This window comes from Dipodomys ordii, unplaced genomic scaffold, assembly GCF_000151885.1.
Source record: "Dipodomys ordii isolate 6190 unplaced genomic scaffold, Dord_2.0 Scaffold1, whole genome shotgun sequence".
Classification (NCBI taxonomy): Eukaryota; Metazoa; Chordata; class Mammalia; order Rodentia; family Heteromyidae; genus Dipodomys; species Dipodomys ordii.
This window is the reverse complement of record NW_012267217.1, coordinates 50,469,147-50,485,950: the sequence shown is the minus strand read 5'-3', so window position 1 is coordinate 50,485,950 and position 16,804 is coordinate 50,469,147. Positions and strand designations below refer to the sequence as shown.

Genomic DNA, 16,804 nt, shown 5'->3' with positions numbered 1-16,804 from the left:
ACTTAGTTTTCTACTCACGTAGAGGGACTTGAGTCAAATTCAGGATACCAGTGTATTTCACGGGATGGTGGTGTTCTTTTGATCCCAAGCGACTACTTCACTGATTGGGAAACTGAGACTCTGCTTGTATCTATCTAGGTCCTACAGATGAACAGTGGGCAAAAACAGTCTCTACTCTTGACTATTTCCAGTCTGTTTCCTATTTAGCCGTCCAAGGGATCTTTTAAAAGCTGGAAATCCAAACCAGACATACCTGTAATTCTAGTTGTTCAGGCAACAAACCTCAAGAGGGTCACAGTTTGAGGCCAGTCTGGATGAAAATCTCATGAGATCTCATCTGAACCAACCAACTAAAGTTGGGCATAGAAACACATGCATGCCACTCTTGTGATATGGGAAGTGTAATCTCAGTGACATGGGAAGCATAAATAGGAGGGTTGCAGTCTAGGCCAGCCCAGGTAAAAAAATACTTTGAACAAGCACTATGGATCCTCATGACACGCTCAGGTTGGAGGCATGGCTCAAGTGGCAGACCACTTGCCTAGCAAGCCCAAAGTCCTGGGTTTACTGCCAGGAATGCAATACTCTTAGTTCATGAGTTCAAGCTCACTCACTAAGCATACCAAAATACTCTCCTCCACCCCCACTGAATTCTCACTTTTGTGCTTGCATTGCCTTATGAATGATCGTATTCTCTGAGGTCAAAGTAGAGTACCTTGAAGCACTTAGAAACCTGGGTGTAGTGATTAATACCAAGAATTTAATGTAGGAGTTATCAATTGCTGTGCCACAAAATTTCCCAACTAAGGTGCAACTCTCAGTTAGGGACACTGCTTTCTTAACTACTAAGTCTTTGATGAGGACATGAGTCAAGAGCAGAAAAGGAAATTAAAATCTTCAAATGACCCTTGTCAGTGGCCCAGTAAAAGGCTCAGGTAAGGAGGAGGCTGGGATGTTGGTTAAGGATGAAGATGTAAAAGAGCTTGGAGTAAAATATTTATTGAGCACCTACTATGTTCCATGGTCTAGACACATAGCATCGAAATAAATAACAAAAATTTCCTTCCCTGTGAACTTTATATTCTAGAAGAGGAAGTGGAAGGAAATGGTGCTAGCATTGTTTCTTCCTGTATGAAGCACTGTCTTTTGATGAATTCTTCGTCATTTTTTGTTTCTATAATGTCCTCAGGTTCAATAAAGGATTCTCAAAACTTTGTATTCTAAGGTTTGCAGATTGGTATTTGTTCAAAATGGGCTAGAAGTGGTCTTCTCTGTATGTGTTTTGGACACAGGGGCTATAATAGAGTTCACAGGGCTTAAAACAAATGCTTGAGTTTTTGTGGGTGAGGAATTCAGGCATACCTATCTGAGGAGGGTTTCTTGGTTTAGGCATTTTCATGAAGCTACAATCAAGATGTGGCCAAGACTGCTATTATCTTAAGGCCTACCTAAGAGAGAAATCACTTCCTAGCTCATTCACATAATTCAGTTCCTTGTGGATCATTGGAGGGAAGACCTTGATTTCTCATTGGCTGGTGGCTGGAAGATGCCCTCTGTTCCTTAACACTTTGATCACTCCATTGGAGAGCTTACAACACCACAACTGGTCCATCAGAGCAAGCCAGTGAGCCAAACCAGAGAGATTGTGCAAGTAAGGTGGAAGTTATAGCCTTTTATGTTGTTTTCTGAAGTAACTTTTCCATCCTTTTTGGTGTATTCTATTTATTAGAAATAAATCTCTACTTGGATACCAATGTTTCATGCCTGTAATCCTAGCTCCTCAGGAGGCTGAGACTTGAGGCTCCTGGCTTAAAGTCAGTGTGAGCAGGAATGTCTATAACACTCTTATCTCCAATTAGCCATCAAAAGCCAGAAGTAGTAGAGCAATAGCCTTGAATAAAAACACTCAGGGACAGTGCCTAGGCCTGGAGTTCAAGCCCCAGAATTAACACACACACACACACACACACACACACATCACCAGGTCCAGCTGGGCACCTGTGGGTCATGCCTGTAAATCCTAGGTACTCAGAAGGCTGAGATCTGAGGATCATGGTTTGAAGCCAGCTGGGGCAGGAAAGTCTTATCTCAAATAAACTACTCAGAAAAAGTCAGAAGTAGCTCTGTGGCTCAAGTGGTAGAGTGCTAGCTAGTCTTGAGCAAAAGAAGCTCAGGGACAGTGCCCAAGCCCAGAGTTCAAATCCTAGGACTGACAAAAATCACCAAGTCAATCACATACAATGGCATGGCATTCAATAGACCAATGGGAGAGATTTTAAAAGCTCCTTAAGCCATCTTAGCCTGAATTCTGAACTAGTGTTTGACATAGTATGACAGAGAGTACGTAGGAATTCCAAAGTGTTACATAGTAAGGGCAGCCTGGACTTCAGGCTCAGGGAGTCCTCTGTTGGAATCTCATCTTGGGGATTCACCGAGTACACAACTTTCAACTTAGTTTCTTCAAGTTTGTTTTCATATCTGAAAAACAAAAGGTAGGAAAAAATCACTACCTGCTACCTAAGAAGTTTTGAGGATCAAAAATCACTTTGGTAAGATAATTGCTTCTGAGAGATCATTTCCTTCCCTCCTAGCCTCCCTCCCTCCCTTTCTTCCTGCTACAAGCACCTGCCAAGCGCCTGGCTTTCTTTCTTTTTTGGACATAGGATCTCACATGTCTCCTGGGCTTGCTACTCATGATGATTCTCCTGCCTCAGTCTCCTAGGTGTTGGGTCTTTAGGCATGTACAATCATTCTCAGTGAACTTTTGTTTTTGTTTTGGGACTTGAATTCAGGGCCTGAATACTGCCCCTGAGCCTCTTCATGCTCAAGGCTAGAGCTCTACCATTTGAGCCACAATGCCTCTTCCGGTTTTTGAGTAGTTAGTCAGAGATAAGAGTCTCATGGTGACTTTTCTTCGTGGGCTGAATTGGAACTGGAATCCTCAGATCTCAGCCTTCTGAGTAGTTAGGATTACAGGCGTGAGCCACCGGTGTCCAGTGGAATCTCTGTCTTTAGTGAGGAACCAGACACTTCTAAGAACTTCTAAGTCCAGTATGTGGTAGTAATTATTGATTTGCATACTAGTAGCAATTCTACGACTATTTTGAGGCATAAATGTATATATATATATATATATATATATATATATATATATATGGATAAACTGAAAATTGGGAAAAGTAAATCATAGTGAGGATTAGAAAGTATATGAATTCTAGCTCTTGTATGACATTTTTACTTTGCTGTGGAATCTTAGACTCAGCTTTTTAATCTTTTTAGACTGCTTTGAGTTTTGTTTTTAGGTTTCTGTAAAAATCTCTACTAGTCTTGGTACAAGAAACAACAGCTAGCCTGTAATCCCTTTAGAGAGTCCTCCTTTGGAGAAGCAAGTGCAGTGAACTTCATAGTGATTCTTCTCTGAAGCTCTGGGTCTGCTAATATTTCTTCCTATAGGCTATTCCTTGGAGCCTCTCATTCCTCTACTCTTCTGCTAATTCATATGACCTCAGCATCTCTGTAAGTAATGAAATATGTCTGAAAACAACCTCATTTAAAAGAATAAATCTATTAAGGAGCCAAGAACTTTCTGGCATGAAATGAAAAAATATTGATTGCTTCCCACCTGTTAGCAATGAAATTCCATCCAGTTAATTAACCTGCTCAGCGATAAAGTTTATTTTTGCCCTTCACCTTCAGCTCCAAATCTTTAAAACCATTAAAACAAGTACTTGGTCAATGAATAAATCTTCTCCCAGAGCAGCATTTAGGATATGCTGTAATCTAGCTCCATTCTGCCTTTACTTTTGGCTACTTACTTCAAAGTACCTTCTGGCCCAGCTAAATGGAAGGACTAAAGCAACCAGTGTTCCCACTGCCAAGAAATTTTTCCTGCAGCTAAATTCTGCTCATTTTATTCCAGTTAAAATGTCACTATCTTTTTTTCTTGTTCCAGTACGGGTCTTGAACTCAGAACCTGGGCCTTATCCCTTACCTTTTCTGATCAAGGCTAGCACTCTACTAGTTGAGTCTCAGCTCAAGGGTCTAGTACTATAAATATATACATAACCATAATGTAATGTATAAAACATTAAATGCTTCAAAGGTATAGAGTTGTTTTTTTTTTTTTTTTTTTTTTGTCGGTCGTGGGGCTTGAACTCTGGGCCTGGGCGCTGTCCCTCAGCTCTTCAGCTCAAGGCGAGCGCTCTACCACTTGAGCTACAGCGCCACTTCCGGTTTTCTGGTGGTTTATTGGAGATAGGAGTCTCACAGTCTCTCCTGCCCGGGCTGGCTTTGAACCGCGATCCTCAGATCTCAGCCTCCTGAGTAGCTAGGATTACAGGCGTGAGCCACCAGCGCCCGGCTAGGTATAGAGTTTTAAGGGTGTCAAAACAGGAGCCACAGCTCCACAGCTGGCCTTTTAGTGATTACTTGAAGGTAAGAGTCTCATGGACTTTCTTGCCTGGAGTGACTTTGAACTATGGTTCTCAGATCTCAGCTTCCTCAGTAGCTAGATTACCGACATGAGCCCCCAGCTCAAATGTCCCTTCTCAAAGAAGGGCTTTCCCACAGCATTATCATCCTTCTCTTCTTCTCGCATTTCTCTTAATTGCCACCGGGTTGTGGGTACCATTTTCCTATTTTGAATACCCCTAAAGCTCTATACCTTTGAAGCATTTAATATGACTATGTGTGTATTTATAGTACTAGACCTTCCAGGATGCAACTCCGACAATTCATTTTTGTATTTTCCATATCTTCTAACACCATCCCTTACCTATGATTGGTGTTCATAGCTATATTTTGTGAATGTTTAAATGGAGATGCATTGATTTAACATTTTTCTTTATGTTTTCTATTTACTCTTGGGGCTCATGATTCAGCACTGACATAAAGAGAATCTAACTCAGTGTGATGTTTTTCATGATTTACAGTCTATTCAAAGCAGAATTTTCAAGCCTTTCAATCTCTCTGAAGACAATCTTATTGTTTTTCTTCATTTATAGCAACTTTCTGCTTATGGAAATCTTTTCACTTTCAGTTGGGAAAGGCAGTCTTCTTATGGATATTGCCCATTTCTGTGATTATGAATATGGCTGTTCTATCTTGTCCTGGTGTACTTGAACTGTACAGTTGAAACAGCATTTCATGAGCATAAGCCCTAAAAATCAATTTTAGATGAAGCAGATATTCAGTCCTGTGTGAAATAGTTCACATATGCCTAGATTGAAGGGGAGAAATATGTAGCTTCATTGAAACAAAAGACCATATATTTGTTCAGTCTTTTTTCTTTAGTACTAAGTTTTGAACTCAAGGCCTTATGTATGCTAGGCAGATTCTCTACTGCTTGAGGCATGCCCCCATCCCTCAGTCATTTTCTTGACCTAGATTTCAGATTTTGTGTTACAAGCGCTGATGCAAATTGAAAAATACTGTCCACTCAAGAAGCTCTGGGTTGCTGAGTGCCAGTTACTCATGCCAGTAACCCTAGCTATCCAGGAGGCTGAAATTTGAGAATTGAGGTTCAAAGCTAACCCAGGCAGGAAAGACCATGAAACCCTTAACTCTAATTAAGCACCAAAAAAGCCAGAGAAGAGCTGTGGCTCCAGTGGTTGAGCACTAGCCTTGTGCACAAAAGCTCAGGGACAGCAGCCAGGCCCTGAGGCCCCTGAATTCAAGCCCCAGGAATAGAAACAAAAAGCAGCTCTGAGTCATGTAAAGGGGAGATGAATATATGATGAATGTATGAGACAAATTTTGTATGGTGATTGGCACAATGCTTGAGGCAGATACAAGGTAATGTGGAGCACAGTGGATTTTAGATAAAGTTCTCTTTGAAGTACAGTGCTCATAGATGTATCAATAATTTAAGTATTACTTTATGGTTATTAAAAGCACCAGCATCATTTGTAAACACCTTGGAAGGGTCTCAGCATTCATATCATGTGTTGGGGCATGATTCAGACAAGCAGTGACACTGGGTTAATCAAGACACAGATACATATCCTTGATCCTTAGGGCTCAAAGGGATGAATCATTCATGAAAATGCCAGCAAGGGGGTAGTTTTCATATGATTCATTGGACTGAACTTCAGGCCGGTGATATTTTGGTATAGAGATTTTGCATATTGTTCTATGGTTCCAGGATTTATAAAGGCATTATCACAATTAGTACTGTTGTATTAATGACTCATTACAATCTTGAAATCTATGACCCTAGAAGTGGGGAGTGAGCAGAGAGAGGCACACACACAGGCATGCACACACACACACACACACACACACTCACACATACACACACACACACAGAAATATATGGACATACACAGAGAGGGAGAGAGACAAAGAGAGAGTTAGAGATTTATGAAAAGAAAATACCAAGAAGTAATCCATTAGTTGTAAATGACCAATTTCTGCAGTGGCAAATACTGAGTATTTATACAGAATACTTTAAATTTCCACCCTTTTCTGGCCCTTCAGATTGAGGGATATTTTGTTGCCATGTCAGAATCAGAAAAAAAAAAGGAGAGGAAATTAAAATTCACTTCAAATTATTCCTTGCCAGTGGCTCAGTAAAAAGTTTGGAAGGGAGCAAGTGGGGTATATTGGTTAAGTTGAAGCTGTAATCTGGATATGGATTGTTATCATTTATTATGTAAAAAGGACAAGACTTGGAGTAATGATGACTATGGTGATGGTGGCCACAAGCCATTTAATGCATATTTGTTCTGTTTCATGCTATTGACATAGGCACATGGAACCCAAAATAAAATGAATCAGAAAACAATCCTCACTACCCATTGGTATGTAAATTCTAGAGAAAGAAAGTCATCAAAAAAGATGCTAAAGCCAGGTGCTGGTGGGCTCGCTCCATCTATAATTTTGCCTACATCTGTAATCTCAAGAGGCTGAGCTCCGAGGATCCCAGTCTGAAGCCGGCTAAGGGCAGAAAAGTTTGTGAGACACTTATCTCCAGTTAACCAGCAAAAACCTGCAAGTGGAGGTATGGCTCAAGTAGTGGAGAGCCAGCCTGGCAGGCGAAGTAAGAGTGCAAGGCCCTGAGTTCAAGCCCCAGTACCGGGCACACGACCCGGGTATACACACACACAAACACACACACACACGATGTGAACCTCCTTCTCCCCGCTTGAAGTCTTAAAGCATTTCTTTCTCATGAAGTCTGTCATCAGAGGTTCACACTCCATCAGGTCTCAGCTCTAATGTGGATGGCACAAAACTTTCTCCCCTAGCTGGTAGACTGAGAGCTACTTGGAGTATTTGTATTAATGGACTGTGGTTGGGAGCAATCTGCCCTGGAGTGACGGTAGATGTACAGTCGGCAGAAACCTACACGGATACTTTCCAGCTTCCGGGGGGGGGGGAAGGCGGGAGATGGCACCCGGAGCGCTGCCCTCCGTTCCCAGTTGCCTCCTGCGGGTCCTCTTTCTCTTCACACAGCTCCCTCCTCCCTGCCTTCCTCTCTTCCTTCGCTCCCTTTCCCTGGCTCCCTCCCCTCCCTCGCCTTTTCTGCTGCTTTCGCTCGCCCTTGCTCTAGTCTCCCTTCCTTCCCTCCATCCCTCCATCCCTCCGCGGCGTCTGCGTCAGGCCCCCACCGGCGTGACGCGGGCGGGGTCTGGGCGGGAGCTGTCCACTCACCCGGGTGCTGAATGCAGCGGCCGCGAGCGTCGGACGGTGGAGACGGAGGATCGGGAGCCTCCTCCGCTCCCGGGACGTGGTCTCCAGCGTCCGGACCGTCCGTGGGCCGCGCCGCCACCTCCCTGCCGGCACCACCCCTTTAGGAACTGAGCCAGGGCGTGGGGAGGACGGGGAGGGGAGAGCGGCAGCCGCGGCGGCGGCGGCGGCGGGCGCTGAGCAACGGCGGAAGACAACACCTGGGATCGGATTTGCTTCCTTTCCGCGTTTTTTCCTCTGCCCCCCACCCCCCTCCAAATAAGAGCTACATTTATATACGGGTTTGGGGCAAGAGGTCAAGAGGACCAAGCCTGAAGTGAGGCCAAGTGCCGGCTGCCTCTCATCTGGGGGGGGGAGCCCCCACTGCTTCGCGGTCCCCTTCCCCCCCCCCCTTCCCGTCTTGGGCTGGCACCGCCAACGAAGCCTTTCACCTCGGTGCCTTTCGGAGGAGAGGTAGCGGCGGCGCGCCCGGAGCCCAGCCCGCCCCGGCCAGCGGCCAGGAGGGAGGGGCGGGGTGGGGGCGGGGGCCGAGACCGGCCAAGGCCGCCCTGGGTGGGGGCTAGGGGGGGTGTGGGTGGGAGGGCAAAGCTGCCGGGGGGGGGGGGGAAGCCGCTCTCCTCCGCCCCCTCCGCGCCCCCCCAGCACTCTTCTCGATTATTCGACAACCGAATTCTTCCGTCAGTATTATTTCTTTTTTTTTCTTTAAATTCTCCTCCTCTTCACTCATCCCCTCCCTCCTCCATCGCCCCCTCCACACACTCACACTCACCCCCAGACACCCCCCCCCACGCCTGGCTTGGTCTCTGGTTGCATGGCAGCACTGCCCGGGCGCGGGGGCTCACGGCCGGCCCCCCGGGAAAGAGGAGGAGGAGGAGGATCATGAAGCCCCGAGTGGCGATCGCGCCGGACGGCGACCAGCAGCAGCAGCCGGAGGACGTGCCAGAGCATCCCCCGCCCCGGAGACTCCCGGACGCCGCCGACCGGCAGGCGCTCCTGCAGCCACAGCGGCAGCCGCGGCGGCGGACGCAGGCAGACCCCGAGTCAGAGGAGGAGGAGGAGGAGGAGGAGGAAGAGGAAGAAGAGGACAAGGCGAGGCCACTGGCTCACCCCGACCTGCCTTTCTCGCGGCTCTTGTGCCTGGCACGAAAAGACCTTTGATGGAATCGAGGGGAGGGGGCCACGGATTTACAGACTGCAGCCGGAGTGGGCTGGGGCTCCCAGATCATGTAACTATCGCTTCCTCCTGTCCCCTCCCACACGCCCCTCTTCTGGACGCCTTTTCTCTGCTTCTCCACCGCCCTCCCACCCACAGACACACACCCTTCCCTCTAGTCAGGATCTTAACGCTCAGGAAGCAGGGCACTCTCCAGGCTTAACACCGTCTTTTCTTTCCTGCCCTCCTTCTTGCCCTCCCCACCCCGTCCCTAAGCCCCCCATAACTCACCTCTTTTGGGCCTAACTGGCCTTTCCCTTTCGGTGTAGCCCCCTCTGGCTACAGAGGCAAAGCACAAGCCTCCGGTTCAATCCACCTTCACCCTCTTCCTCTCCACCTAGTTGTTCTCTAAAAGCAACTCTGGTGCTTCCAGGGGTTAACTGCCCTAGTTTTCTGCCCAGGAGATTTAAAACTTCTCCCAACATCCTCTCCACTCCCACTTTCCTCCCGCCCAGTTTCCTGCTACCTGAGGAAAGCTGTTTTCTCTCTCTCACAAAAGCAGCCCTCAAGTGCTCACTGGGTTTCCCTCAGCCCAGCTCAGTTCACTCTAAATTTGATTTATAATTATCTCCACCCTTTTATATAAAAGAAAGAGATTCCTCCCTACACACACTGCCTAGAAATTTGAGAAGAACTCAGTCATTCTTTCCTGGAAAAAAAATTTTTTTTTAACAATTAGACATTGATCTTAAGGCTCTAACAACCCAATTCTCATGCTTCTTCTATTGCTCTGCTCCTGCCAATGTCCTGGGGTCCCAGGCAGAAAGGAGATACCTTGAGCCAAAGTCTGAGGTTAGGGGAGGGATTGCAAAGGCAACAAAAACTTTTTGTTTGTTTGTTTTGCATTTTTCCAGGTGGGTTTCAGAATCCCTGGCTCATGGTTTTCAGTCCCGGGAGCAATTTATTTGCTGCTTAGAGGGACTGTAAGAGGGACTGTAAGAAGAACCATTGAGACAAGAGATTCCTTCTAGAACACAGAAACACTGTGGACCCCAAACCCTATCCTGTCCACCTCTTCAAAGACTTCAGCTGCCTTTCGTGGGTTCTGTTCTTCTCCTGGGCACATGCTGATGCCCCTGGGCGGGCTGCTGTGGTGGTGCTGCTGCTGTGGATTGTGCATTCCAGCTCCCCAGATGTTTCGCCACCAAGGTCTCCTCAAGTGCCGCTGCCGCATGCTCTTCAATGACCTGAAGGTTTTTCTACTGCGGCGCCCCCCTCCAGCGCCCCTGCCCATGCACGGCGACCCCCAGCTCCCTGGTTTGGCAGCCAATAACAACACCCTTCCGGCTCCAGGTGCCGGGGGGTGGGCAGGCTGGAGGAGCCCTCGAGAAGCGGTGGGCAGGGAGACCCCTCCTCTGCCACCTCTACCACCATTGCCACCTTCTTCCGTGGAAGATGACTGGGGTGGCCCAGCCACAGAACCACCTGCCTCGCTGCTCAGCAGTGCCTCCTCAGATGACTTCGGGAAAGAGAAGGCTGAGGATTGCTACTCACTGGGCAGTAGTTTGGACAGTGGCATGAGGACTCCACTCTGTCGTATCTGCTTCCAGGGGCCAGAACAGGTGAGTCACTTTCTCCCTTTTGCTTCCTTGGGGGATCTCCAGGTCTTGCAGGTTGTTATTCACCTGCTTGCCCCAAGGAACCATTATGCTGGTGCCAGTATCAAGGATTTTAAGTTGTTAGAGCTCCATAATGATGTTGCATGTGGCAAAGTTTTGCCCAGTAAGGTGTCTGATTCCTAATGGAGTCATTTGGTGGCTCTGTTGTACTCTGGTTCTTGCATTTTCCTCCCAGTGCTAGTTTCCCTGATTCCATCCTTAAATTTCTGTTTTAAAAAACCCCTCAGAATAAAAGATACAGAAGCAATGAAATTGAAATGAAGAGACTTGGTACATTCGCGTTTGTTGTAAGGATATACTTTCAGCAGATTTCAGGCTAGTAAAACTTTTCCCAGCCCATCTTCAACCCCTTGTTCAAACTGTTTCCCTTCTGAAAATGAGGATCTTTTTCTTTCCCTCTTCTTATATGTGGAAATACAGTAGTTCTGGGGGTTTTTCACTTTGAGGTTACTTCTGTTTGCCAAGACACGTTTTGTCAGTCTCAAGCTGCCCCATATTGAAAGCAGATAGGCAAGTCAAGGCCAGAGTGAGTTTAGGGGACATTAAGAATAGAGTGGAGAACGCTGCCCATCTATCCCCCTTCCCAGGCCTGAAGTACATTGACTAAGAGTGAAGCTTAATCTTTCCCCATACAGGATAGGGGGTGACAAGTACCTCCTGGAGCAGATCCTCCTTAAACTTAAGTCTGGAAGCTTCTCCCAACCCTGTCCATTCAGGCTTTCACCAATACCACATTTACTACTGCACTTACAGTTCAGTAGCTGTAGTGTGGGGAAGCATGTGTTCATTTTTCACGAGTCAAGAAATTTGAAAATAAGAAATAATCCCAGCTTAGAAAAGGTTTGCCTGCAAATCTGATCTAGTGATTGATGCAGGACAAAGAACATTGAATTCCAATGTGGACAGAGTCCTGTGCTCACATCAGCCACTTCAGTAATTTCATGACCTGGAGGGAAGAAGATTCTAGGTACTCCTTGAACAAGTGGCAGTGTAGCAGGATGCCACACTATTGCCTCTGGCTCTTACTGAGGACTTGCTCTGTGAGATGCTAGCTTAGATGACATTTTCATTATTTTGTTTTCTTTTTGTTATGAATGAACAAACCATTTTCAACTTGGATGATACCTGGAGCTGTAGCTTGGACATTATGAGGGGACATGATAAAAATCTCACTACAGGTAAATAAGTGTTTTTGAGAGGCTGAGGGCTAGCTTCTTGCTTGCTGTGATGAGGACCACCTGAAGCATTTAAAAACATGGTGCTCAGCTGGGCGCCGGTGGCTCATGCCTATAATCCTAGCTACTCAGGAGGCTGAGATCTGAGGATCACGGTTCAAAGCCAGCCCAGTCAGGAAAGACTGTGAGACTCCTATCTCCAGTAAACCACTAGAAAACCAGAAGTGGCGCTGTGTATAAAACACCTAGGTTGGCTGTTTATGCCTTTCTTCTAGCCCTTTCCCCCACTGCCAACGCTGAGCCTCTCTGCTAGAACTCTGTAGAGTGTTTGGCTAATAGCAAGAGTGAACCTCCCATTAGGGGTGCTCTGGGTCATGATCTTGTCCAAAGAAAGAATGATTTAGCTTCTTAATTTTGCAAGTTATGTCTTTCTTCTCCCACATGGGCTGGCTGAGGAGTGCAAGGAGTGTGCCTTGTGGCAAAAGCATTCATCTGTAGAAAATGGCAGAACTTGGACTGGGTCCTGGGATAATATCTCACCTGCTGTGTGAATGTCTTCAAATAGCATTACCCCTCTGGGCTTCTTTGCCAACTTCTGTGAGATACCATTTACTAGTCACATCTTTGCCTTCCAGGAGAGGCCAGAAGACAATGAGTGTGAAAATACCTTGCAAGAGATTAATATATAATGAATATGTGGTTTGATGATGGAAAAGCTGTATTTTTCTGCAAAAAAGAAAAAGAGTTCATTAGCCATATTGTGAAATGTCCTCCTGTGACACAAGGTCTGGTCAGGGGTAAGGGCATTCCTTTTTTGTGCATTAGTTTTACTAGGTGTCATAGACATAGCTTTGAATTAAAAGGCAAACACACTTATACAAGAATGAGAGGATTAGGAAGCCTTTTCTCTATGAAGACTGGGTCAAATAAAGCCCTTCTTGCTTATGATCATTATATTTATATGGAAGATTGTTTGTGTATGAGCCAAGAGGTTTTAATGGGTTACTGTTGTAGTGATAGTAAGAATGATGTGAGTGTTTCACCGGCTGTGGAGAACATCGGTTTCCACTTTCTTCTCTTTCTTCCCAGCATTTCAATAATAAAGAAAGATAAAAAAGAAGGAATAGCAATGGAGAAAAAAAGAGTGAGGATGGAGGAAGAAGGAGAATTGGGCAGGCTGAGATTTCTGTACTTTGGCTTCTATTCAGGGAGAGAGCTGTCCAGCAATTGCTTACACCTGGTCCTAGATGGAGCATAGCATGCAGTCTCAATAGCTGAATGTTTTGGTCTTTTTCCTTCCCAAACAAAGAAACTACAAAACCTTCCCTCTCACCCATCACCCCGCATACTATTGCTCTAGGATTTGAAATGATGCCAAGAATAAAGACTTAGTCTTTTCCCACAGGGGCTTACAATATATGTGGTGAGGGACAACAGGAAGAGTCAACTCATTCCACCTTTGAAGGTTTCTACAAAGGACTCTACAGTTCATTTATTTGTGCATTCCCAACTTACGAAATGTTTATTGGGAGCCTATGATATGCCAGATGCTATTCTCAGTACTAAATATCCAAGAGTGACAAAACAAATGACAGCTCTGCTCTTCTGCTACCCTAGTGAAAACACAAAAATAGACAAGTAAACTAGTAGATAAATCAGGTGTTTTCAGGGAGTGTAGACTGTCATGATGAAACAAAGTGAGGCAAATGAGTTAGCCTTGGATGAAAGGGAAAGGATGAGACAGGTAGAGCCAGAGAGCAATTGGGAAAAGCTTTCTTAGAGATGTGCTATCTGAGCTGCCTCCTGAATGGCAAGAAGGGCCCAGCAATGTGTGGATCTGAGAAGAGCATTCCAGGTGGACAAAAGAGCAAGCTCAAAATCTAGAAATGAATAAACTCAGTGCAGCTGAGCAACAACAGAGAAGACAGAAGGAGAAAGAAAGGGATGATTTGTGTAGAAATACTTTGAGAGCCCACTTGATTCCATGCTGCAAAGTTCTTGAGTAGCCACTCTCTTGTCACCCATTCATTCATGTAAGACAGGGGTCAAGGACCCATGAAAGTGTAGCTCAAGAGCCTTCTGGGCACCTTTCCGTTTTCCACTTATGGGTTCCATGAGGAACAGTGCATCATGGTGGGTAAACTGAGGTGTCTGAGCCAGAGGGTTGAACATATCACACAGCCTCTTCGTGCTTCAGATTCCTCACCTGTAAAATAATGATAGTCACCTTCATAAGATTATTCTGAGCATCCAACCAGTACCATGGGAGCCACGTAGTGACAATGTAGTGTTAATGTGCTTATTATCTCATACATAAAAGAATGCTCCCTTGGTTTTGTTGAAAACGTGTGCCTGAGCTCACAGACTGGGAGGAGGGTTGGCTGTGGCTGTGGATATTTCTTTCTCACTTAGAATGCTCGGGGTATAGTATAGTGTTCCTCTACTTCCATCACCAAACTCTTTATTAAGTGCCATTCTGTCTCTGCTGCTTTGCTGAGCAGGGACGAGAGGTACACGATCAATTTGGCCCTACCCTCTAGGATGGCACAGTCTAACCCAGACATCACAAGGGCTGACAGAGATCAAGAACACACAAGAGAGTGAGCCAGGGTGAATTATAGTAATATCAGTACAAGAAAGAGAGACACATTTAAAAGCAGTCTAGTGGGTGGGGTGCTTATTCACAGAGACAGGAGCAGGGAGAATTTGTTTCTATTTCCCCAGTTAGTTAGGAAAGGCGTGTCTCTTATTGCTGCAGACCAAGTGAAAAGAAACAGATTGAGACTGCAAGGCTGAGGTTAGATAGAAAGAAGCAGAAGAGAGAGGAGGCACAGAAACTTTCACAAAGAAGGGAAGCTGCCTGCCAGGCTGGGCTGCTGGAAGCATTTGGAGCTGGGTCCAAGGATGCTATCCACCATGGAAGTCTGGATCAGGGTGAGGTGGAACCTGTATTAGACCAAATAGAAAGCAGGATTTTAACACCCTTTTCTGACTTTCTTGAGGCTGGGAGTGTTCAGAGAGGACAAGAATAGCATGGAATGTGTTCGCCAGTGTATTGGATTATTAGGGAGTTGGATAAGAGCTTGTCAAGATGCTTTGAGAACCCTGGGAATAAAGATTAATATTGCAGGAGAGACACAGACACTGTACTTATCTTTCCAGGCACTAGAGTTTATTTTTTACATTTCTTTGTGTGTTTATTTCATTTATATCTGTCTCTACACGAACAGATATACTCTAACTGTTATAGGCCTTAGGGCAGCACTACACATGGAGGCTCACATGCTGCCAATCAAATGTTTACAAGTAATAAAGCCAGTTAATGAACTTTTAAATACAAAAACACTACCTTCCTGTCCTGACAAATACACCTTTAAAAACAACCTGGAAGACACATTTTTTATTTAGAACTTTGGAATCTGTCTGAATTCTGTGTTAGGCAAAGAAGGATGTCTGGCCCTTTGTCTACAGGCTACTTTGATTCTCTTTCCATGCGGATTCCACCATCCAAACAAGTGAACTTTTGGATCCACACGCATGAATACTCCCACTGGTTTGCCCATCCATACTATCCCCAGAACAATGGCTCTTTACTCCAACTCCCAGATTAGAAGAGAGATTTAGCCGGGCGCTGGTGGCTCATGCCTGTAATCCTAGCTACTCAGGAGGCTGAGATCTGAGGATCGCGGTTCAAAGTCAGCCCGGGCAGGAAAGACCGTGAGACTCCTATCTCCAATAAACCACCAGAAAACCGGAAGTGGCGCTGTAGCTCAAGTGGTAGAGCTCTCGCCTTGAGCTGAAGAGCTGAGGGACAGCGCCCAGGCCCAGAGTTGACGCCCCCCGACCAACAAAAAAAAAAAAAAAAAAAGAAGAGAGATTTATAGAGTTGAAGAAGAGAATGCTGTAGGTCTTAGAAGCAGGCTGATGACAGTCTGGGCAGGAATTCCAGGAGCATATTCCAGAAGAGGAGTGACCTGTCAAACTGCCCTCTTGAGAACACGTATAGCTGAAGAAGGGCCAGAATAGGACATTTTTGCCTTGGTCCAAGGCAGACAATAGAAAGGGATATCCGAGGAAGCAACCTGTGTGAGTTCATTCATCACTGGATCATCAGCTCTTAACCCAATGCCTGGCACCTGCTTCATGCCTCATACTCTATAAATAATTGTTAAAATATTTGCTCATTGAACAGGTAGCTCAATGAACAGGGGACCTGGGGAAAAGGGAATAGTCAGGAATAAAACATTCACTGGTCTTGAATGCTGAAAGCATGCTTTGAAGAAGGGATACACAGGGCACTGTCTTGCCCAAGGAGGGCATCTCCAGGAAAATCAGTTTGATAGTAGAAAGTGTTCTATGAAAGAAATATTCTACAAAAAACAAGTATAGGCTTCTTTGGAAGGGGAATCTTATGAATAACTAGGCCTATATGATCCTCAAAATCTCTTCTGAACCTGAGAGTTGAATTTCATAATGAGATTGCTCTTGGGTCCAGAGAAGTGTGTGTGTGTGTGTGTGTGTGTGTGTGTGTGTGCACGTGTATGCGCACACACGCACACATGCGCATGCCAGTCCTGGAGCTTAAACTCAGAGCCTGTGGACAGGTGTTGTATCTGAAGATTACTACTCAAGGTTAGTGCTCTACCACTGTGTTATGACTCCATTTCTGGCTTTTTGGTGGTTAATTGAATAAGCGTTTTACAGACTTTTCCTGTACCAGTTGGCTTTGAAACATGATACTCAGGTCAGAGTAGGTAGGATTACAGGCATGAGCTACTGGCACCCAGCCAGAAAGATTTTCAGTCTAAGCAAGAAGAAATCGCTGGGCCTACTGGCTCACACCAGGAGAATGTTTATAGGAAGATTATGATTTTGATGCCAGCCTGACCTACATAACAAGTTCCAAAGTTCCAGGCCAGCTTGGGATACATAGGAAGAACCTTTCTCCAAAAATAATTAATTTTTAAAAATGAAAAGTAAGTGAACCCTGAGCTCTTTCCAATTCAAGACTTCATCTCATGTTAGAATATCTTGTCCCAGGATACTTATTCCATGGCATATACAAATATAGCTTTAGAAAGGATTTCAAAGATGTTTCTGCTCTGTGC

General features: G+C 45.4%; 1 protein-coding gene across 1 annotated transcript in view; it reads left to right on the top strand.

Moving 5' to 3' along the window:
- The first annotated feature begins 9,966 nt into the window (after window positions 1-9,966).
- March4 (membrane-associated ring finger (C3HC4) 4, E3 ubiquitin protein ligase) overlaps window positions 9,967-16,804 on the top strand; it is a 94,356-nt gene continuing 87,518 nt past the window's right edge. Inside the window, exon 1 of the mRNA XM_013008787.1 lies at window positions 9,967-10,464. Coding sequence (XP_012864241.1) covers window positions 9,967-10,464 — 498 coding nt within the window. The remainder of the gene's footprint in view (window positions 10,465-16,804) is intronic.